At 37.0% G+C, this 24,798-nt stretch overlaps 2 protein-coding genes across 4 annotated transcripts in view; one reads left to right on the top strand and one right to left on the bottom strand.

Moving 5' to 3' along the window:
- CNGB3 (cyclic nucleotide gated channel subunit beta 3) overlaps positions 1–15,183 on the top strand; it is a gene marked incomplete at its 5' end in the record, with an annotated part of 98,856 nt that extends 83,673 nt beyond the window's left edge. Inside the window, 8 exons of the mRNA XM_079299556.1 lie at positions 585–726; positions 2,668–2,827; positions 3,184–3,281; positions 4,280–4,363; positions 5,927–6,045; positions 10,407–10,553; positions 13,067–13,247; positions 14,368–15,183. Coding sequence (XP_079155682.1) covers positions 585–726; positions 2,668–2,827; positions 3,184–3,281; positions 4,280–4,363; positions 5,927–6,045; positions 10,407–10,553; positions 13,067–13,247; positions 14,368–14,601 — 1,165 coding nt within the window. The 3' untranslated portion in view covers positions 14,602–15,183. The remainder of the gene's footprint in view (positions 1–584; positions 727–2,667; positions 2,828–3,183; positions 3,282–4,279; positions 4,364–5,926; positions 6,046–10,406; positions 10,554–13,066; positions 13,248–14,367) is intronic.
- A 2,445-nt stretch (positions 15,184–17,628) lies between these two features.
- Positions 17,629–24,798, bottom strand: part of CPNE3 (copine 3) — a 28,228-nt gene continuing 21,058 nt past the window's right edge. For all 3 annotated transcript variants that reach the window (XM_079300389.1, XM_079300387.1, XM_079300388.1), the window contains 5 exons: positions 24,696–24,750; positions 24,553–24,604; positions 23,783–23,916; positions 21,524–21,760; positions 17,629–20,175 (listed from right to left, as the gene is read on the bottom strand). In XM_079300389.1, coding sequence (XP_079156515.1) covers positions 20,065–20,175; positions 21,524–21,760; positions 23,783–23,916; positions 24,553–24,604; positions 24,696–24,750 — 589 coding nt within the window. In that variant the 3' untranslated portion in view covers positions 17,629–20,064. The remainder of the gene's footprint in view (positions 20,176–21,523; positions 21,761–23,782; positions 23,917–24,552; positions 24,605–24,695; positions 24,751–24,798) is intronic.

Raw genomic sequence — 24,798 nt, 5'->3', positions numbered from 1 at the left:
CAGTTTATGGAAATATGTAAATTTTTTGACATAATCCAGGAGGCAGAGCCAATGAAGGGTGCTCAGAAGCAGACAGGAAGAAAGACCAGAATGGCAAAACGAGTAAAAATGGACACAAGAAGAAAAATATTGCATTTGTAATCACCACCATAAGGCTTTGCACTAGTATCATCAAATGAAAGCCATGAAGGGGACTTTCAAGTGTTTGAGCATCTATTATGCTGCTACAGAGAGACTCTGGGGAGTCTCTAATGCTTTTACCTGCTTTTGGCCATCTTCACTAGCAGCATTCCAACACTGTAATGTCCATCTTGGCAATCTTGTACACAAGCCTTCTTTAACGCTACCTAGAGTTACTAAAGAACAGTAAATTTAAGTTTCATTTCCCATACATTCTTTGCAGAACATTCAGCTCAACCTGACCTATGCAACTGTATTATTTATAAATTCATAGCCCTTTATAAAATGCTGAAAGTCTTTTGGACTGAAAAGCATCACTGAAAGGCCCAGCTCAGGTAGGCATATGCTCAACCTCCAACACACAAGTAGCTAAAGTCTGACAAAAGTGCTGTTTGTACCCACAGGTACCTGAGGTGTTACTACTGGGCAGTTCGTAGTCTAATCACCATCGGTGGCCTTCCAGAACCACAAACGCTGTTTGAGATAATTTTTCAACTGCTGAATTATTTCATGGGTGTCTTTGTCTTCTCCAGCTTAATTGGCCAGGTACATTAAAAAATCATTAAGTTATATTCAAATTATTGTAATGTGGTGACAATATTCGATTTAGTATAGTTTAGTTCTGGGAAAAATTTTAGTTTCTGTCCTCTATTTTAATGTCAAACATACTTACTTTTCTGATAAATACATGTGTTTGATCAGTTCCTTGTTTTGTAGATGTTTTGCACACAAGCTGATTAAAAGCCAAGACTGCAGGACATAAATGACCCTTGAAATGATGCATAATTCCTTCTTTTTCCTTTTACTCACAGCCAAGGAGATAAATCCTTGACGCTCACATTATACTGTTAAATCTGAAATAAAAATTGTAATTGTTGAATAAATCATGCTCAGTACTACTGCCAATAGGATTCTGTTAATGGAAAGCCCATGATTTTTTGTCAAACTAGAACCTCTGATCTCATCCACAAATTGCAATATATTTGTCAATATGAAAATAAAATGGTTTCTATTTCTCTTGGTTCCCATTTGACAGGAGAGGGGAAAAAAACCCATAGTACAGCAAATCAGTTAGATTTCCAAATGAATATAATTGAAATATTTCTGGTTTGTAACTATTAAATTTGGGCTTTAGATCATAAGTTTTAAAACACATTGCTTAGAGAATAACAAATGCTGAGGTTTCTGAGTGAGGCTGTGGCTTATCAATTACTGTAGAAACCATTCCAGACTTTTTGATTTGTCCATGCCTTTATAAAATTAATTATTGAAAAAACAAACAAACAAACAAAAAAAAAAAAACAAAAAAAGAAAGAAACTAAATTAAAACTGGAATTTAATTCTTATTTTGAATATAGATTTGAAAAGTTCAATACTCAAGCAGTTAGAGATTGCATATGTCTCTTGCTCTTTGGAACTGCAAGAAGGGGTAACTGTCACTAGACTCTTGCTAGATTTTAAATCCCTCCATAAACCAGAATTACCAAAACAAACAAAGCATACATATATTTTTTTCTGAAAAACTATTGAATTCAAGAATATAGAATTAAACTTCAGAGTCTGCAGATTCATAATTTTTACCTAAATTGTTGTAACTATCAATGAAAGCCTCACTTCCCCAAGAAGATTCTGCAGATTATTCTTTGTTTGCAGCATAGTCATCTGCAGTCTCAAACTTTAAACCTTAACACACAAACTGCTTCACTGCAGTTTGATTGTTATAATTCCTGTTTACAAAGAACCCTTTAAAATTATTGAATTATTTCTACTTTAGCACACTTCCCCAAAAATTGTTATTCCCACTGAATCAATTGCATCTCTGTAATAAAGAGCAAAATTTGGCCCACAGCACGTTAATCCTTGGCAGCTGCCACATGAAGCCATTACACTAAAATCACATCTGAATACTTATTCTTTTGAAGAAGGAATATCTATGAGCATTAACTCATACACTTTCTAAAAACTGAGTCACACTTGAGTTGAAATGTTAAATGTCATTCCTGAGCTAAAAACTTTAAGGTCACCTTTCAGTTCTCAGTGCTTAAGACTCTTAGGATCTCTTAGCTATTTAAACAGTGGCTCAATCTTAGTTCCAGTGGTGTGAGATGATGTTAATACAGAAATTCAACCCAGTTTGCTTTGCTTCTGATTTGCATTGCTTGCCAAATGCAGAGGAGCTTTACTAGGGATTTTAAAGAAAAGTATTATCAATAATTTTCATCCATGTTCACAAATACAAGACCGAAGAATAAGCTAAAACCCAGAAACAACTCTAAAATCATGCTACACTTTCTAAAACAATCAGATTAAATCTGTAATTTTTCTGAAAAAGCGGGTAAATCACCTACTCAAAACATGCAGCCAAATGCATAATTAGTGAATGATTTTCCAAAAAGTACTATATTATTTGCATATGTTGCTGACAAGATATTAAAATCGGGACTATTTTTTTCTAAAATGTGTAGTAACAACAATTGATTTTTGCAGATGAGAGATGTGATTGGAGCAGCAACAGCAGGGCAGAACTACTATCGCTCCTGTGTGGACAACACTGTCTCCTACATGAACACTTATTCCATCCCAAGAGTGGTGCAAAACCGAGTTCGGACCTGGTATGAATACACGTGGGACTCTCAAGGAATGCTGGGTGAGCATTTCAATTCCAGTTGCTTAGTGTGTCTGAGTGACTGTGGTTGTACAGATACAGATATAGGGTGAAAGTCACATTTCTTCTTTTCTGAATTGCATGTGGGAAGTGAAAGGAGGCTGCTCAACTTACTTTGGAACTACAAAGCAATATGATTCTTAATACTTCAGAAATTCTATTAATTAATACAATGTTTTGGTAATAATTTTAGGCCAGCTTTATTAAGCATCTTAGTAAAAGCATATTAGCTGCTTCCTCACTTGAACTTGTAAGTGTTAGAATAACTCCATCAAGTTATTTTTGCTCATTTTTGTGGACATTCTTTAATTTGTCTTTTTTTTTCCCCTTTTTTTCAGATGAATCAGAATTACTGGAGCAGATGCCAACCAAAATGCACTTAGCTGTTGCTATTGATGTGAACTTTGCCATTGTCAACAAAGTGGAGTTATTCAAAGCAAGTAGTTTTACAGGAGAATGCAAAATACGTGGTATTCCATAGAGAAAACTTGTTTTGTGCATCTTGCAACACCTAAGTACACGTTTGTTAGCATGAAAGGCAAAACAAGCCAAAGAAATGTCTCAGAGAATGGAGACATCAGAAAAACCAAGTGTATGCATTTGGTTTTCTTTTGTGTCAAGGCAGTGATCTTTAAAGAGAGCAAACAAAATTAAAACAAAGTCCTGTTATAACAACATCCTATAGCTGATGGTATGGTCAGACTATGAGTGAATTCAGAGTATAACTAATCTCAAGGGTCAGACTGAGAATAATCTACCTTTAGACACAGTCCACCTTGCTCTAGCCACCCAGGTCTGCCTGAGATCACCCATACTCTCTGTTCTGACAATATAACATTGGTGAAGAAAAAGCTGCATCATAGTCACTTTTGTGCAAAAAAAGCTTTCCCTTGGTAGTTTTCCAAAGCTACAATTTAAATGTGTACTTAAAATCGGATTTTTGTGACAAGCCACCAAGTTTTAGAAGTACACACAGAAAAATTTCTTGTTAGGATATTTGCCTAAATCATATTATATACCTGTGTAAATATTACATGGCTATATTTTTTTTCTATGTGTGCTGAAGGCATGGAATTCAGACTCATATGAATATTTGACAGGATCTGTTCTTCTCCCACAGATCAGTTAGAAAAAAAATCCCCATAAACGACACATAAAGCTCTGAACATAAACTTACTGAGCTTCTTCAGAAAATCCAGATGCACAGAAACTCACTTTATAAAAAAATAAAAATATGTTCAATCCATAGAGAACTTCATAAGTGTTTGAAATAACAACTCTTTCAGTCCTTTTTCAGCTCTAATAGCTGATCTTTATGATGTTTCGAGTTTGCATTTCACTTATGGATTCCCCATTCCTGTATTGTTGGCTTTTGAGGCTCTAATAGTCACTTAAAATACTGAATTAGTAGAGTGATCAACTCTATTTCAACAGGGCTGTGATACCCAGATGATATATGACATGCTGATAAGGTTGAAATCCATTGTATATTTACCTGGTGACTTTGTCTGCAAAAAGGTGAGCATTCTTTCTTATTCCAATAAGAATTATGTATTTTAGAAAAGGAGTTCAGATATCGGTCAACAATGTTCTTTAAATAAAATTAATCCTGACTGAATTAGAAAGCATAAAATAATTAAACTACTCTGTGTAATAACAACAAATATGCTCTCAAATTCAATCTAGAACAAGAGAATATGGATTTTATTACTTGCATTACCAACCATGAAATTATAGTAATATGGGAAAACATTTAATGTAAATATGGCTTATCTAATGATACCTTATGAAATTTTAATTATCAAAATGGATCAAACTTAATGTTTCTATACTTCTATACATACAAACCCAGCCTGCAGATCTCCATCTATGATGCTTCATCTGTGCTTCATATGTGTACTCAGACAAAGTAGTAAAATTATCTAAGAATGCAGAAAATAGACTGCATTCCATAGAGCTCTTTCCAGCAAGATCTGCTCTACCTTTACTCACAGCTCTGAGCCACCTCCAGGTTTCCAGCTGAGTGCTGTCACTCTGTCTCTTAGCAAAGATGTATATCTTGTCTCAGCATTTTGGTTTAAACCTGGCAGGACAGGCAGTTCACAGGTAACTAGCTCAGCTTCTGACCAGTGAGCCCAAGTCTCCTTCCAGAAGCCATGTAAACATAGAGCAAAGCCAGATGCAAATAAAGCTGGGGGGGATGAATATCAATCCATACTACTGTTGTTCTGACAAGTGACCCACAGGTCCCACCACCCACACAAGTGACCACCAGAACCCCTTAACTTGTTTTTGGCAGTTCTGGTCCTACATGTTCACTAAGGTCCTGCTCCCTCCAAGAGTAAAGCACACAATCCTCCTCCAAAAGGCTGGGCTAGCTCCACTGACTCCACTGTGTAAAAGTTAAACATTTGGGAACACACTGAAGGATCAAGTGTGTCCCTTCAAAGACTAATTCCAGAACTGCTGCTGGCTAAGAAGGGTGGAAGAATAGTTTGGTGTGTTGCTTAGACAGTGCACAGCATGAACGGATCTTAGACTACAGCTGGGACTGACACAACAGGGAGAATAAAGGACAGCAACAGATTCAATGCTTGATACTGCACTCCATGCAAACGATTCTTAACAAAGACAGGCTATGAGAAATTGAAACATCAACTTATTACAGTTTGACTCAGAGCTAAAAGGTGTCTTGCTTGTATAAGTCTACTGTGTGACTTACTAGTGTAAGTCTACAACCATAGCAAATTTATTAATGCTGCAACAAGTAGTATAGAATGTTGGAGCCACCTTCTCCCTGGATGTACGTTTATCTCACCCTACTTCACCAAGGAGATGCTGCATGCAAGCTTGGAAGACCAAGTGAAAAGCTAGCAAGTACAGGTCTCTACATTTTCAGTTCTGGCTCTGTTGCTGCTGCTTTTTCACTTTTAAAACTACATTGCTGATTTGCCTCATAATAGTGGCACATCCTCTGTTCATGAGAGAGTATAAAGATATTTAAAGAAAAACCTGTAATATTATTCTAACAACAAAAACCACTGCTAAAACACGAGTTCTTTTATGTGTTTGTATGCCCAGGGGGAGATTGGCAGAGAGATGTACATCATCAAACAGGGTGAAGTTCAAGTCCTTGGAGGCCCTGATGGTACCAAAGTCCTGGTTACACTCAGAGCAGGAGCTGTATTTGGGGAGATCAGGTAGGTCCATCAGCACTTTTTTTCAGAACTTGTCAAATAATCAGTGGTTGTTTAATTTCTCTGTGGTAAGTGTGACAGCTATCATGGGAGGCTAGAAAGTGGGTAGGATCAATAAAGAGGACACTGAGCAAGGAGATGTAAGTGAAGGAAAATCTAAGTGAAGCATCAGTGATTAATAGGGTAAGATCTGAGACCAGTGTTTTGATCACAAACACAGGGTTACACAGACCAATTTCTTCTTTAGCATTTTAAAGATTTAATTCATCTCCCTGTTATGTTGTCTGCAATACAGGAGGACCAAATCCATTTTATTCTCTGTATAATAAGACTAGGTGCACTTAAACAGCAGATGGTAAAGATGAAAATTAATCTCTAAGAAAATAGATATGAAAATCTAAAATAGCAACTAAAAATAGTTTGTTTAAGAGCTGATTAAATGGCTGAAAATTTGACATCCCAATTTGAAAAAGTATTTATTTAAAAGCATACAAGACAAGAAAAAGGTGGATAGACCAGATTTTTTTGTCTGAATTTATCTGGATGAGATTTTTTTTCTGGTGGCTACAAATGTTTTTTATACTCTGCATATACTTTCTATGCAAAATCCATTAACTCTTTATGTGCTATGTTCCCCAGTTAACCAATCAAGTGCTAGCTTTTAGGCATTGCACCCCCCTGCTGAGGTTGGCCCAAAGAAAACGTAATAAAATAAATGTGCTGTTGCATGTGATAAACTGGATCCTTGGTTTCTTCCAGCTACCTTCCTGTTATTGTTAATGTTCTTCCTGCTAGCTTTAATCTGCCTCTTGAAAAGCAATACAGCTCTGTGCCAGTTTTACATTTGTCCTCTAGTTGTGTTTCCCTTTGGAGTAGGGGAAACATTCCTGTTTATCCAGTGATGTGCATACAGAACTTGCTTAGATCTCAAGTGGAAAACATCTGATATATCTCATAGTTACAGAACTTGTTCATTAAGTGGGAAAGTGCAATTATATCAGCTCTTCCAGAAGGATTTTTTTTACCTGAGCAAAACCTCCAAACAAAACACTGTATTGTAAGTTATGCAGAAAGACTGAGAATGAACTCGTGGGTAAGGGCTGAATAATTAAAAGACAGAAGAAAAAGCTAAACCCTCCCCCATACGTAACACACACGTGAATTTCAATTATTTATTAGTCTGGTATTTGAAGTCAGAACTTTGCATTTTAAACTGAGAAATGATAACTGCTGATTTCAAAACAAGGAAAGTATTTTTAAACTTTTGATCTAACACAGGTGAGCACTTGTTTCCACGTGAGAACCACACAATGACCTTTAAAGATTCATTTCCCAGTACTTGTTACTCTTTACATAATTGCCAATATGGCCAGCAAAATCCTCAGCAATGCTGTAACACTACACTTCTAGTCTTGTTTTATTTATCACTGACCTACTGCAGCAGCAAACCCATTCAGACACGTGCAATTTGCATATAAAATGTCAGGCAGTGGATAAACTCAAGGAGAAAAACCACAGCAACTGGCACACATGATGCACTAAGTGTATCATGAGAGATATGCTCTTCCTAGTGGCAAGGTGCTAGAAAATAATGAGTGTGTATTGTGACTTTTTATATAAATTTTGTCAAGGTCTTTTGAATAGAGAGTACCACAGGCAAATGGAAAAAATATTCTTTAATGGATTATGTACTACTTTTTTTAGGACATCCAAGTTTTCCTCTAACTTCATAATGGTTATAACCTGATATCAGGCTGATTTCCTTCTGATTTCCAATTCAAGATTTGTTTGGAGAAATATGTCAACTTCTTTCTGAGTGGCTTAGGTACATGATTTATAAGGTGCTTGCTATTCAATCTCACTCTGTTCAAAATGCATGGTAATGATGCCTAAACGTCTCCAGAAGCAAAGGAATTGAAGAAAATAAAACTTGTTTATTTCCAAAAAGTTCCCTGAATTATGCTAGAAAGCCAATGCAAGAGTAGCAATCAAACATGTCCCTTGCCAATTTCATCCCTGAAAATTATTACAGGAAGGGATTAAGAAATAGGAGTTCCAATTAACATTTTACCCTCATTGCAACTTTCCTGTATAAATAATATCAGCTGGGGGAAGTAAAAGAATTTCAGAATCAGAAGCAAACAGATTGTTGCCTTAATGAGAGCCCATCAGCAAAGACAATTCAGAACAAGAGAAATTCAGTTATAACAACATTTCGCTAGCCCAGAGAAAATTACACTTGAAGCCAGATGTCCTCCTTCATCCATTTACTGGTATTTCACTAGGGCTACTTCTTATCAGAAAATGTTATTTCGGGAAAAACTAAAACATTTCTCCATTTTATGTAAATTTTGGACAGGAAGATCTCAGCTTCAGTTTTCAGCTGTTTTGTACTTTAAACTTTATATTAAAAAAATACAAACTAGAGGCACTACCTAGTTTTGTGAAAGATGGCATTCCCAGTACTTCAGGATTTCCCCCAAAGTAGTAGCTGCTGCTTTTTTATGGGCTCTGACCTTTGGAGTTTGACATCCTTCTTAGAAGCAAGATCCAGAACTATTTCTCTTTCCTGTCTTACCAGTTCTCCTCATGTGCACATAGGTGCCCAGCTGAGCCACCATAACCCTGCAGGTTCAGCTGATAACACAAGCTATTCCTCAATTTCAATTAGCAGCAGCTTCCTACAGGGATCAGCTAGAAAAACAATAGATAAGCTGAGTCATCACTTTGACAACTTCATAGCTTGAAATTTTATTGGCTAGCATAAGAATTCTAAGGTTATCAACTTCTATTAATATTACAGCAATTCAGGCTCTCAGCTGGAGTAAAAAATGTTAGATAAAAAAGTCAATTTTGTGATTAATATAGATACTGCATTACCAAGAATCATTGCAAGGCAAATGTATCTGTTTTTAAAAATGTGATCATATAACACTTCACACACTATCCAAAGCAAATTGAATGCTGAAGTACATAACACTGTCCTTAGTCAAAGATGATTCTGTTTGAGCAAAGATTTCCTTACTTGTAAAATTCACCTCACATCATCATCATAATGAGAAAGCTGATCTCTTTAGTCCTCGTCTACCTTGATAAAATGAGCTTTCTGTTAGAAAAGCCAAAAAATGGTTGTTCAGTAACTTGTTGAGAAGTGATTCATCAGAGCTCAAAAGGTGTTTGCAATTTTCTTTACCAGCTTTTCTTATTGTGTAAAGAGCTTTATTCTATGAGGAATCGTACAGAATTGTTTAAAAAGAAGATGATAAACTGCATTTTCAGCATCAGTTCATATATTGATTGCTGTCTTGAGTTGCAGAAAAACACTCTGTGGGCATGTAAAACTAGCCTTGCACACAGGGTTGCAGAGGTCTCCTACTGTCCTTTATAAATTAAATATATTATCTATATGATTCAATAGTTAGAAATATGTTTCATAAATTCTTTAACCTTAAAACAAATATTTATATATCCTTGCTTATTACTTCAGATGGGTATTAATTCCTGTTTACTGGGGTCCAGAATATCTTTTATTAATAACTTTTAAATTTAGATTATATTAAATGTTCCCTAAAAATATTAATTCACTGAGAAATCATTAAAGGACAAAGTTTGGGGTAGATCTTGAATATAGTGATAGAGTAATTTTAGTACTAAGAGCAAATGCAAATTCTCATACTTATCAGCAGAGCTGAGAAGGGAAGTCTCTTCAATTGCTTAGTACAAGATGAACAATTTATTTTTATTTGTACATTTAATTTTTATCTCAGATATCCTCCCTCTGGCCAACTGCTGCTAGCTAAACTGGTCTAATGCCTTACATTCAAAACAAAATAGCCTTCTTTTTCTGGCAGACACATTTGTAACTGTCAGACCTTCCTCAACTCTATCACTCAACTTGCCAACATTTAAACACAAGATGTGGTAGGGGAGAAAACCAAAAACTAGAGCCCCACAGAAGTTATTCACTCAGAAAAAAAATCCTTGGGGAAGAATAATTTATTCACTATAAATAATGCTGCTTTACTACTGATGCGAATAATTTTCAGCAATAAAACTGAGGAAATGCCAAGTTGACATGAGAACTAAAACAAGTGCAGTCCAAGCTGTGGATATCTCTTAGCAGAAATGTCTCCATGTAGCAAAACTTTTCACAGTCCTTAGTATCTATATATGCCAACAGTGACCGTTTGCCTTCCTGAGATGGAATTTCTAACCCAATCTGCACAGGGCCTTTACAGAACATTGGATGCAACAGCCAGCTCTGTAAGTGAGCTTTGCAATGACTCTAGTGGAGAACCACCAACAAAGAGATTCCTCACTAGGGCAAGTAATGCTGTCACTGATGGTGTCTATTTTCATTCCAGCCTACTAGCTGCAGGTGGAGGAAATCGAAGGACTGCCAACGTGGTGGCTCATGGCTTTGCCAACCTTTTCATTCTGGACAAGAAAACACTCAATGAAATCCTGGTGAACTATCCTGACTCAGAAAAGCTTCTCATGAAGAAAGCAAAGTATGTTCTAGTAACAGTTTTTAAATTCTATCATTTAGCTGCAGGATGGACAGTTGTGACTTCTAGACGATTTGCATTCCTTTCTTGTTAAACAATTGTAAACACATTTGGTGTTAGAGGTCAGATTTGCCTGGTAGTTTCTAGTTGAAAGCATGATCTTGGAAGGAATCCCAAAGGTTGTGGAAATGTGCTAAGCAGAAAGAAATTCTGAATGTAGCTGCCTTCTGCATTATATTTAAGGTAATAAAACAAACAAATAAACAAACAAAAAAACAAAAATAAAAACAAAATGAGATAAGGATACATATCAGAACTTCTTACATCACCAAGAAAGAAACTGCAGGAGAGATATCAGTTAAGGAATAAGTTTTCAAAGATGCAACAAAATGCTTGCCCCTAATTCTACAGAGATAAGCTTCAATGCATCCACAGACTTGTATGCATTTCCAAAACCCTAAGCAGCACGTAGAAATGGATTTAAAGTAAGGCCTGACAAGATGGAACTACACAGATTAGACACCTGTGCATTCAAAAGCATTCTGAAAAGGGATTTCAAATTAAGATTGCTTTTCACCTTCCTTTGGCTGTAGTTTGCCAGGATGACCATTTTCACAGCTCTGAAAGGGCAAAGTATTGTCAGATTTTGTCATAAAATTATGACAAAACGAGTACCTTGCTACCTTGTAAAAGGTCCAAATATTTGAAACAGTTCATCATTATTAGTACACTTCAGCACCACTATTGGTCTCAACTGTTGCCTTGAATTGCTATCAAAGGTTGGAAGGTTGGTCCCAGACTTGAAATTCCCCCAGAGAAGACTAAACACAGCACAGGAAAGACCTTTTGGTTTTTGGAAGTGCTAGCAAATGGCTGCACTCATCACAATGTAACAGCCCTGGTAGTCAAGCAACAGTATCTTGAGAATCATGATGCCCCTGAGGGACAAGGAAACTAGACACGGAATGGGCTGAGTCTGAATTTTCAAAACCAGCATTAACAGGTAGAAAAGGGGAATGAATGCAGGGGCCAGTGATCCCCAGCATCAATCATTCCTGACTTTTCACCAGCTTCTATCTAAACAGTAGTATGACCTTGTTGTTCCTGTCTCTGTCCCACGCTGCCTCTTCTGCTTTCTTGCCCACCCCAGGCATATTCTGCCCATCCATTAAATTCTGCTTCCTCCAGACAGTCTTTCTCAACCGTGGAGCTTAATCATCCACCTGTTGTATCTGCACTTCCATTTGAGCTCAAAGACCTTTCTAGATACCAGACTTTAATTTTAAAGATATGCAGTACCTGCCCTGTGCAGCATGAATTTTGCTTACCAGTCTAGGCATCCACAAATTCTGCCAAAACGAGGCACAAAGAGGAAATTTGTGCACTATTTTCATAAAGACTGTGGTTATGTTCAGTTTTAGAAGGAAGTTACCAGTTGCTCCACCCTGGAAGGTTTACATTAAGGTTTTTTGTGGTCATCTGACACTTATAAAGGGCTCCATTAAATAAACTAAAAGGATTTATTCATACAAGAAATTTGCTCTATTATCACCTGCCCAAAAACCCACCCCTGTATGTTTTTTGCATAATAAAGCCATGCAAGCTACTAAAGTATAATTTTTTTTTTTTTTTTAATTTGCAGCAATGAAATTTAAAAATAAAAATTAACTCTACTTCTGAAATTCCCACAGTACAAGATGCTGGAGAAAATTATAGTTTTAGGGATTTACTGTACTTCAGACTGCAAATACAGTCCTCACTCATAGAGAGCCTTAAGTCAGGACTTTTGCAAGGATAGAAATGTGGCCTTGAAAAATGTACAGTTATTTAATAGAAACTGAACGCATGGGAATCCTCTACTTTTTACTGCTCCCATCTATCTCAGATCTTCCATCTAATCTTAACCTTTGTTGCTAATTCTCAGTTCTTGTCATTATGGCTGCAAATCAGTACAGCTGAGGAACTGTGTGAAAATCTAGTCTGACACAACATTGGCAGTAGTGTTTAAATTGTCAGGGTGTCTTCTACTGAAGAGGACCAAAATAAGTACCACTGTCTAACCTGACCTATGAGAGGAGCCATGCTGGAAGTTAGTTTGATAAAGAATTCATACCACATGTGCCAACTGGAATCCTGGTGGAGCACTAAATGCTCTCTGAATTTGTATCCAGAAGGCCAGATAAGGGATTACCACCTCAGGTATGGGGCACCCATCCCCCTCCACACCTCTTCTTTCCTTATAAAATTCTTTCATCTGTTTTGTGACACCTTAATTTGAACAAGCCCTTGTTTATACTCCAGGATATAGGTAAGCAACTCCAAATTAGAACAGATGCCTTCATCTCCACCAGAGCCTAGGGCAAAACCTTTATTATTTCCAATTTTGCTTGTCACTTGACCTGGGAACCAAGTAAGAGCCAACAGATTTACATGCATAAATGTGGTGTTTCAACTTTGCAGGAACTTTGTTCAATTTCACAGCACTTCTGTGTGTTCTTTTCCCCTTCTTTCTCCAGGGTGCTGCTGAAGCAGAAGGGGAAACCTGCTCCAGGACCACCAGCAGAAAGACCACGGGGCTTGGCAAGTCTCTTTGGGCAGAAACAGGAAACTCCAAAATTGTTTAAAGCAATGCTTGGAGGAAAAGGAAGAGAAGGCCTTGCTAGGCTGCTACAGCTGAAGAAACAACAAGACACTCAGGTAAAGCCACAGAAAACAGAATGGAATCTACTGAGAGGGCTGGGGCAAACAGAGTAGATGAAAATTTAGCCTTGCTGCAATCAACAGCAAAAACTCACAGTAGCTGAGATATAATCACTTTTCCTAATCTCAGTAAATACTAACTCTAAAATTTGGCTCAATCTTTCTGAACCTGGACTTAATGCAGACCAGAGAAAACACAAGCAAGGAAAAAAGCAAGCAAACAAAAAAACCTCTAAGAAAGGAAGGATAAATGGATTTTACAATGGCCTCAAGGGCATCTGATCTTCTAATTTTATGTAAACAATAGTAAATACAGAAATACCCAAACACAGTAATCTGATTCAGTTGACTCGGGCACACAGTGAACTTTCCAATTCAGAGTCAGATCTCTGGTTGTTAAAAATCCTGAAGACAAAATACAAAGTGTAGCCCACACAGCTAAAACTTATTAAATCTCTAATATCTTGCACTTATGAGAAAACTGTTGTTTTAACTGATGAAAAATAATTCCCACATTATACTCTTTTGAGAAATGTTAATGTTAATAAGAATCTGCTTACTTCTACATATTTGCCCAAAGGTGGCAGAATTATTTTCTTTATAGATGAAATAGCTGTGGTTATATTTAAGCTAAACAAAGAACTTTGCCCTTTGCTCACACAAATGACTACACAACACTATTGGAGCAGGAATGCTGCTCATTTTAATGTGTATTTGTGAACTTATTAGCAAATAGGCTTGGCCAAGGAATGGGGCAGTGTGAAGTATGTCAAGGTTTACATAACACTCTTTCTTTCTCCAATAGTGTAAATACATAAAGGAAGGCAAGACATAAGGGAGGGTTCTGTGCCCCAAAATGGGTCTGTTTCATCCTTCTATATTAGTAAGAAGCAGATATGAATATCCACAAGTGTTCCTTAGGTTTTATACTGATACTCTGATTCTGAAATTGCATTTTTCATTTAGAAGCCAATTTTCAACATCTGAATAGACATTTACATGTGTTGCATACCATTAACATAGTTGTCATGCTGTGCCTTTCCATGCTATGTACAGAATAGAGCTACTTCCTGAATTTCTCTGTAGTATTGGAAAACATTAAACTTCTTGTTTCTAGGTAGCTCAAGCTGCCGCAGAGACCAAGCCTAAAGAAGAGGAGAAGAAACCAGCAGAGCCTGCAGCCCCCTCTGCACCCCCTGCTCAAACAGAAAAGCCACAGGAAGATGCTAAGCCTGCAGTTATACAGAGAACAACCAGTAAGGAGTCTCTGATCATTAGTATGACACCATCCCCCAGAGCAGGAGAAGGAGAGATCCTTAAAGTTGAAATCAAAGAGAAAGAAAAGAAATAGATAGTGCTTTGAGGTGTGGCTTATCTGATTAATCTTGCTACATTCAGAGGGCTGGCTGGACTTTGCATTTGGTATAGAATATAAAAGTAGAGACTACGCATGAGAAAAATCCACTCCAGATCCTCATCTTCTTGCCCTCCTCTCCTGGCACCACAAGTTATTTATATTCTTAACCTTGATACTGAAAAGAGAACTTTTGGTGTATTAGAAATTACGGCTCAGATTGCATTTCATGACCACTTGTTTCTAGTTTCATCCATGCTCTCCCTTTCCTCTTACTCTGTTTTTTTCCTACTTCTCCTCTTCCCTCTCCTCTTTATCCTTGCTTTCTTACTGTTGCTCCTGTTGCTCAGTTTGCTTTTAACTTTTGTATGTACTCTTTCCTGCTTTCTCCTCTGCTTTCCCATAGTTATCCTTTTCCTTGCTGCTGCCCTACTGTTGCTAAGGTTCCTTATGTTTCTCTCTATCCTTCTCTCTCCTTCCCTTATACTTCTAATTGGTGACCTGGGTTTGTGAGCAGCGTGACTCAGAGCAGACAGCAGGTGCTATGTGTTGGGATGTTTTACCTTGGGACACAGGGCAACATAAAACTATTGTCAAAAAACAAATCCCAAAATCCACAAGAGGGAAGCAGATTACAGAATTTTTGCCAGCCCTCTGAAAGCATAAACATCTGCTCCAGCTGTCTTTGACTCTGGCAAATTAACACGGGAAAGACATAGTTCACCCTCCAGAGATGACCTGTAACTTTGGGCTGCTGATTTACTTGCTTGATCTTGTCAAGGGGTTGGGCATGCTCTCTGAAAAGTAAGCACTTGATACAGCTGTCTGAAGAATCTTGGTATCTAAACCAGCTACTTCAAAAATAAAGGCTATTTTATAAAAAGCAGGATTTACACTTTCTGGTTCTGCAAACTTGCAACCAACGCTCCATTTGTTCATCTACATCATAGACTTTGAGAATGGTGTAAAGAGAAACCTGTCTTCTGTGTCTTAGCTACATCACACTTGTGAATTACAGTAAATCCTTTGAGTGCCACAGCTGAAGGATACAGCTTTCCATTCAGGAGCTCCCACACTGCCAGCCTTCTGCATCAACTCATCAGTCTCAGATACAATATTACACAAAAGCTTGACGCTGTGTTTTAAGCTTAACTCCCAACTACTTTATTTTCTTCCACTGGTTTCCATCTCCTCTCTCTCTCCTCCAACCCCCCTTTCAGATATCACCGGGTGAACAGTTTTGTAAACTAAAAACATTATGCAGAGGCCAAGCCAAGAAGTGGCAAGGGCAGGCTTCACAGCTTCTTGGCTGACCACACAACCAAGGAAGGCACCATGCCCAAATAAAACTCTGCAGGCTACGTATGACCCTGCAGGCTATGCATTCTGTAGGCCTGTTCTTTAAAGCCTTCCAACTTCTGTAATCACAGGTAAAACTGGAAGCCTAACCAGAATTAGTGGGAAGTTTGCCCAAGTAAAAGCTGGATGATTGAATTCTATATGTTGCATATTCCACAATCCTCTGACGTGACCAAAATTGTAACCTCTTTCAAAAGAAAGTTCTGCTGCATTAGCAGTGAGGTGAAGGTTCAACTGCTTTGTGGAAAGAATCATCCTTATTTGTATGCTACTTGGTATTTGATGCATAAGAAAAAAAGACTTCACAACAGAGGGCGAAAAATTTTAAGTTGTTTCATAAAGAATTATTAATCTATTGCACATCCAAGACTGTCTCAATGAAATATCAAGACTAGAAATACTGCAGAACTGTTTCATGAATGAGACCTTCTATGAATAATAATAATCTATGAATTACAATATACAGTTTCACATCCTTTTTTTATTTTGAGACAGAGCTGTCAAAGCATTATGGAAAGGGGGGAATATTCTCTGTATTTTAACATTTTTATATGAGTGAGTAAAGAAAAAGAACTGATCCCCTTCTGCCTACACAAATGCTACCAGGTAATTTTGAATGTTTTCTCTGTGGGCATATTTAAGTCCATCAATCACACACTGACATAAATTACAAAGCAAAGGCTGAGACTGCAGCACCAAGTGTTTCACTGCAGTGACAGAGCTTCCCATGAATTGCTGCTTTGCTACAGCTCATAAGAGCCCAGGTTTGCAGAAAACTTTAACAGTTCCATCTGCAAGACCACTGCTATGCACAGCTCTTGAGTTCCTTACACCCAATACAAAACAGGGGAGGTATCAGTGCAGAAGACACTGGCCACACATAAATAACATCCATCTGGTTCTCTGTGACATCCTACTTTTCTATTGTTGGGGTATATTCCTCTTCCCACAATTCCTGCATTCTTAGGGTTGGCAGGGTGCAAGAAGGCTCATGGAAGGCAAATGGAAGTTGCAACTATGCATGGTTTTCACGAGATGGAATGATACAAGAAAGATCAAGATGTAATAAATTCTTTCAGGAACTAATTCTAGCCTGTAGATTCTTGACTAGTGAAGAAGCAGAATGAATTACTCTGGAGTGCTTAGAAGGTGCAGTTTCCAGTATCACAGTTGTCTCTGTGTGGCATCACATTCTACTGCAACAGTCCCCTGTAACCTTGGTGTTCTGACTGAGTCCTTCAGAGCTGACTACACTTGAATGTAAAGGAACTGAAGGGTAGAGTAGGATAATGTATTTGAAAACTACAAATAACTATATCTCCATGCCTCTGTACCTAAAATGTAGACATTGTTCTGGGAAAAAAGTTTTGGAAAACCTGGTAATAATTGTATGAAATAGCATGCATGGGAGAACTCTAATGTAGCATAGAGCATGAAACAGTCCCATTTAAAACTATCCAACTTCAGAATGTCTTCTTGCTAGAAGCCTGTTTAAGATGGTTTATGAAGAATAAACTGCAGAGTCATTACCACTAAGTGGAAAGGCATTTTTCCTCTCCCTTTTCTACTTGTTATGAATCCGTGGCATACTCACCATAGGAATCACAAAAGCAGCATTTAGCATTGCACAGGATACACTGAATACAAGAGTACCACAGAACAGTGTACTGAAATGATCATTTTAATGCACAGGCATTGTAAATCAGCTAACTTCATCAGAACTGAAATACATATAAAAGTACAAAATTCTGGTTACAGGTGAGCTCTCTGCTGTACATATGTATATATTATGACCATTACATGGCAAAAAGCATCTGATGACAAAGACTGCCATACATCAGTTTTATCACAAGGTGGTGCCAGTGACCGACGAGCACATTCACTTTACAAAACTTGGACAGTATTTTGCTTTGTCACCTTCATGCTATTAATACAATTTTACACGTAAAAATAAACAAAAAATGGCAAAACAACACAGTAACTTTCCTTTCCCTTGACTCACAATCTTCTGCATTTCTTCATTCAGAAGATCACTTCAGCCTACCCTGGAAGTTTTCAACAGCCATTAGCTGTACACATCTGTTTATACCAGTCCTTGCCATGGTCCTGTCAAACATTTAATTTACAAAGAATATGGCACATTGAGAACTAGATGTCGTTGATATGATATCTAACTCCCTAAGCTTGAGGAACATGGGAGCAATTCTCTAATAAGTGATAGTGAAGTCTCCACTGCAGAAACTCAGAATTTATGTATAGAATACAGACAAAACAAAATGTTTTCTTTTACATGCAGGAGATGCTTAGTATAATAATACATATATAGTAGCATATAATAATGCAATTCCATGGCAACTTAAAACATAATTAGTAACACAAGTGCATCATTGTATTTTTGGCAGACAGCTCAGAGGAACTTCAGTAGTATCCTGTACTCCTACCAGTAGTACTCATCCACTACAATTAGTGCAGACAAATCATTAATACTGCATCCAGTTCTCTCTGTACCGGAAGCAGGTAGCTGTGAAACAGTTCACTTTTCCAAAATCATACACTCTTAACTTGCAGCAGTGTGATTTATTTATTTATTTAGGTTTATTATAGTAACTTCCTTGATCTTAGTATTTTGAGTTGCATATCTGATTTGACACTTTTATTAGTAAGCAGCAACAGATTTTCACTACACTGATAAAAAGATGATTAGAGATTTCTTTTTTTAACAGAAATATATGAATTACATTTTAATAAAAAGGAAGAGCTTGGCTTAACATGGAACAAACTTTTCCTTAGCATTCTACTACTTCATAGTATATAGGATCCCCTTCCACCAAAAAAAAAATGAAATGGAGGTAATATATCCCTTCATGATTGATTGATAAATGTCAACTGTCTACAAAACATCTACAAAAAATTCATCAACATTAATGTGAATTCAGACTTTCAAGAGGATTATAAATGTTAAAAAAAAAAAAAAAGCCCACTAAGCAGCTCCAGCAACTGAAAGTCAAATACACTATGACCTGGTGAAATCTTGAGTATCCAAGTGTGCTAAATTTAGCATTAGCCCGTTCTGTTCTTACATACTACAGCCAGACTATCCACATGAGATGTTGGATATCTAGCTCTAAACCACTTCAAATATGAAACTGCAAAATTAATGTTCAAGACTGACATTTCAGAAATGATGAATGTGACCTTTCAATCCACTTATGTTACACACAGTGACAGGATCAGAAGAGATCCTCAGTAAGCAGCATGCAGCTGGGGGTCAAGAAACCTTCATCTGTCCACTAAGCAAACACATGATTTACATTTCATATAAAAGATGAAGGGAAAACTCAACTCAACCAGAACCAGAGATTGTTTACCCTAGTATGCAGTATGATTATAGACTTTACCTCAAAATATTCAGTTGTATATCAGAGAACACTTTTAAACTATAAACCGAATTCCTACTTCACAAAAATCCCTTTTAAGATCAATAATCATGATTGTTTTATGGCAGGGTAACCCCAAAACAAAACCCCTACCAAAATAAATCTGGAAGTGTCATTTTCCAGTACACTGTACATTGGAACACATCTTACAGCCCTTAGAGTAGCACCTTCAAAGGCCAGAGATGCTAGAGGTTTACCTTGATTCACCCTAATTATTCTCACACTACCTTAAGAGAAGGCATATTATAAAAGAATATATACTTTAATGACTTCTTTGGCTTATCTTCCCACAACCCTGAATCCCAGGCATTGCCCAAAGGCACTGGAGTGGCAAATAAGAAGCAGCTGTGCAGGGAGGGCCTTTATACTCTGTGGCACTTGTCTGAATATGAAACATCTGTGTCAAAATTTTGTTATGGTGGCTTAATAGAAACTCTTTTTACATTCTTTTCAAAATCAAATGCATCCATGTAAGCACTTTTTCTCAACATCAAACCCAAACACCATTACAATTTTGGCCCTTAAAAGGCACTTGGCAAAGTGACCTTGGCAAAAGACATTACGACAGAGGCATGTGTACATGTTTACAGAAGTATTTTGAGATACAAAGTCTGTAGATACAGCAAGTAAAGCAAGCACAAAGTCTCTCATCTGCTCAGCCCATTCATTTTGCAGCAGGATTCTTAGGAGGCTGAAGTTTGTAGGTGCTGAAGTAGTTCACCACTTGCTGAGGGACTTCTGCCAGGACACACTGAGCCAGAGCTTCTTTGGGAGACTTATAAAAAAAGAACACCAAGCTTCAGTTTCCACCAACTGCTCATGAAGATTCTAAGGCAAGTAATAAGCACCTCCTCTAGAAGGCCACCTTAAAGTCTGACATTCCACAGAGGACTTTACACAGTGCCCTTGTGTGACAGACTGACAGAAGCTTCCTGTCAGCTTCACCTTCCCACTCCTGTTACCACCAATTAGGTGGCTGTCTTGTGCCACTGAAGTAACAGAAGTGTACAAAGGGCTGCCATGTCTGAAGACACCTTTTGTCACATGAAATACACAGCTCAGATATCAGAGCTAACCACATAAACAAACTTCCACTATCTGCTTAAGATGACCCTTCAGGGATTTGTCTAAATCATCTGCAATCTTTTGCACCAAGTTTCATCCACAATAACTATTTCGATGGAGCAGCTCTGCTGCAGATAATGTTTTTACTGTAAGAATAAATATCCATAAGAAAAAATAAAAATCTCTTTTTCTAGAAAATGAAAGCATTTGAATATATATTATACTGAGTATTAACCGAGCTAATTACATCCAAGTGCATTACTTGATAAGCATATTCTGCATTGACTTTGTTCTCATTTCAGTTTGCCTGAGTTACAAAATTTTTTGTTTAATCTCATAGTATGAAAAGTAAAAATATAAAATTAAAATAAGAAGTTGTAAGGAGTATTATTAACAAGTTAATACTAAGACATGAAACAAAATTAGAATATATTAGGATGGAAATAAAAAGAGTCAGTTGCTCATATTGAGGAAATTTTGGTGGCTTTTATTTAAGTCAACTCTTTCCAACATTATGATGCTTAAAAGTTGACTTCTGTTAGCCTACACATACTTTACTGGGCTTTACAGATATTAAAAATTATCAGGGCTTCATTCTTACACCACAATTTTTGTATTTACTTTTATGAAAATGAAAACTATCACCACTACTGTGGCCATACAGTTTCTACTGATTTTGACCTCCCTGATTATGACTCAGCCTTGAATTTTAATACTGCACTAAACTGTAATCCACATTCATAAATGGGCATTCATAATAAAAAAAGAAAAATTATCATAAGAAAAAACTTACAGTAAGTTTTTTCTCACAAATAAAAAAAAACATCCATTTGTTTAATCAAGTTTTACAAAGGTCATTCAGATGCAGCAACTAGCCAGAAATGTACTGCTGGAATTAGGAACTGAGGGATTTGGGGGTATTTTTTAGCATTTGAAAAAGACTTATCTTAGAGTACACATTAGATAGACCACAAAAGCTTAGAATTAGATGTAGGAAATCCTAGCAAGCCCAGCATACCTCCACAACACTTACTAAGCACACCAATAAGATTACTTACATTTTGGAACTTCCTGAATGGCACAAACTGGACAATATCTCTGACAGCTGCTTCTCCTGATGGGGACCTAAGAACTCCATCATCACCATCAAGAAACTCCATGGCATCAAAGTCTGCTCCCCCAACACCAACAATGATAATGGACATGGGCAATTTCGAGGCATTAACTATGGCAGCTCGAGTTTGATCCAGGTCTGTGATCACACCATCCGTTATGATCAGAAGTATAAAGTATTGCTGTCAAACCAATGAACACCGTGTTGTGACAAAGAAATAGCAAACATTTAGGCATGTACACTTTGAAAAACCCACATAAAGACTACATAGTGTTGGCACTTTGGCATGTTCAGTGTGCTCACTGAATTTTACAATCAAACATCTAATTTGTAGTCAGGCTTCATCTGTACAGTCTGAAGAAGGTCATAAGGACAAGATAATCTTTTAAAAGAAGTCATCTATAAGCAGCCACCATCCAAAACCCCAATGGTATCATCCTTCTTTCCTCTAAAATCCCCAGACAAATCAAGAGATAACCTATTTCCCCATTATTTGTTCTGGGATAGAAGACAGTATACTGAGGTTTTGGAAAAGTAACACCTTTGAAACTTGTATTTGTTTCCTTTCCGGTCTATCAATACCTTGATGAAATAATACCCATTACTTCATTCATTGTGTCCAGAAAATTCTAAATCACACCTTTTAGTGCTGAAACAGCCAGCCATTTTCAAATTCCTTTAATCATGTTTTCTAGTTTCATGAAGTTAATTACCAAGGTGTCTGAGACTATTTTGCAATACATCAGTAATTTAATTAAGAACCACCTGAGTTGTTTCCACTATTCTGTCAGGGCTTCTAAAAGTTGGCATCAGCTTCTGTTCTGGATTGGAGCACCAAAAATGAACTTGAAGTACCAAGTCTGGAAATTATCAAATGCTTTTTGAATTTCCAGTCTTCCCTCACTTCATTTCAGATGATTACTGAATAGCATCAATTCAAACCCCAAAGATATTCTCAGTATTCTTAGAAGTCTATCTTCACAACTTTCCCTCCCATCTGCTTTTATGTGCCTCCAAATAATTGTTATTCCCTTATCTTGTCTATTTAGGTATCACCTTTCCTTCCTACTTTGTGCCAATCCGTTCCCCCACTTCAGCAGAAGTATTTATAAAGCAGCTATGACCACAGAAAAATATAAGCAACTGAAGCAGGACAGCCCATCACATTGGATTTATTTCTCTCATCTCATACTTCCTCCACACTGGCAAAAAAACCAGCATCAGAATCAAAAGCCAATCCAAAATGACTATGATATGTATTAAATGTCAAGGTAGCAAATTGTCTTCAATACATCCTTTCAGGCAGGAAAAATAAATCTCTTGCTAGGCATACTACATGAAATGAAAGTCCAAACAAAAACAAAACCAATAAGAAGTTTTCTCCTTTCCTTAGATAGGGACATCTATACATACATTAATTTTTTTTTACAGCTACTAGTAAAAGACTACCAAGGCAAAACCTTACCAGCCTCATGGTGCATGAAAATCCACAGTTTTTTTTCAAATGGTTTCTACAGACAATTTTACATGCAAAAATAGCTAATTCTATTTTCTGATTTTACATGACATCAAATACACCAGTATTTGCTATCATCAGTGATTTAGGGTTTTCTGAACTTCAATGCACTATCAACATGACTGAAGACTTGGTCTTCAGAATTTCTGTTTTCAATATGGTCAACAACCCAAGTATAAAATTTTAATATGGAGGAGGGTACACCCCATACAGCATCTGAACCTTTATGGTACAGTTAATTATCTGTGTTGCTATCTAGGTGTCAGGAGCTATATCATCTACTTCTTCATTACCTTAGTTAATCCTCTCTCCCAGATATAGTTGGTTTTTTTTTTTCAGCTGAGGTTAAATCACTCTCTTATATATGAAGGCCTAAATTAAATTTCTATTTAACTATATAGTACTGCAAGAGCTTTGAACAGAAGATACCATAAAGGTGTTGTGTCCTTTTAAGTTTCTATTCCAAATCTGAAAGCTTATTTAGTTAATTGAAGAGGACTGTTATGTACAATCTACAAAAAACAACTGTTTTTTCTATTGTTTTAAGGGTAACAAACACCTATTCACAAGGTAATGGACCAACTTTCAAATGAATACATTATGAATTTAAAAGAGAAAAAAAAGTATTTATAAACAAGAAGGAAAATAAGAAAGTAAGAAAAACACAGAGTACCAGAAAGAACTTACAGATGCAGTCTGCTGTTGAGTAGCTGCAGCAGCAAATCTTGCCACATGATTTATAATTGGAGAAAAATTTGTTGGTCCATATAACTTCACTTGAGGAAGACAGGCTCGATATGCATCAACAATGCCTTGGATCCCTAGAGAAGAAATAGATGCTTTTTTTTTTCATATTAGGATGTTTAGAAGTACCTGATTTTCCTTAAGCTGTATACATCAGTTACTTGATGATACAAAGATTTGACACTAACCATGGTGGAAAAAAAAATATTCATGAGCAATGGAAGCTTTCAGATTGAGCAGTGCTTAAGACACATACACAACATGACTTGCCTAGTGTGAACAGAAAGGCCAAATAATCTGTGTTCAAGGGTGTGAAAATCAACTGCAGCAGTTCTGCTCACCTGGCACCTTGTGGTGTTGCTAGTATGATCAGAGAGGCCACAATGAACAAGCATTAGCAGCACCACACTCAAACCAGACAACTCCACACCAGCAGCAAAGTAAAACAGTAGAAAGTGGCTTAACAACACAAGAGAACCATTTCCAGCCCTGTGCCCTGGCAGTTTAAACCACTTCTTTCAAGAATCATTACACAAGACTGATGCAATGCTATTTCTCATAAGTAAGAAATTGGTTGCAAAATTATTTCCTGCTACAGTACTAAACTAATTATTTAATTAGAACAACATGCTTCAGTTCACTTTTCAAGTGTCTTTATGCCTTCAACTTAGGCATTTTACTCTCTAGGTCTGATGTTACTTTCTCACACTTACCATTACAGAATGGGTTTGACGGGTTAAAATTTATTGGGAACTCATGAGACACCTGTGAAAACATAGAAGACATAGAATTTCAGATACCTCCTGAAGTAAGTGCTTCCAGCTGTCCTAGGTACTGCATTTACACATTCCATTACCTGAAAGGATGGAGGAATTTGTGCACCAAATCCAAAGGCTGGAAACATCTTATCTCTAAAGAAGCAATTTTAAAGAAAACAAAGTCAGTGCCTTCTGTTAAAA

Source organism: Erithacus rubecula (genome assembly GCF_903797595.1).
Source record: "Erithacus rubecula genome assembly, chromosome: 3".
NCBI lineage: Eukaryota > Metazoa > Chordata > Aves > Passeriformes > Muscicapidae > Erithacus > Erithacus rubecula.
Note: the sequence above shows the minus strand (reverse complement) of the source record. Positions and strands in the feature narration are given on the sequence as shown.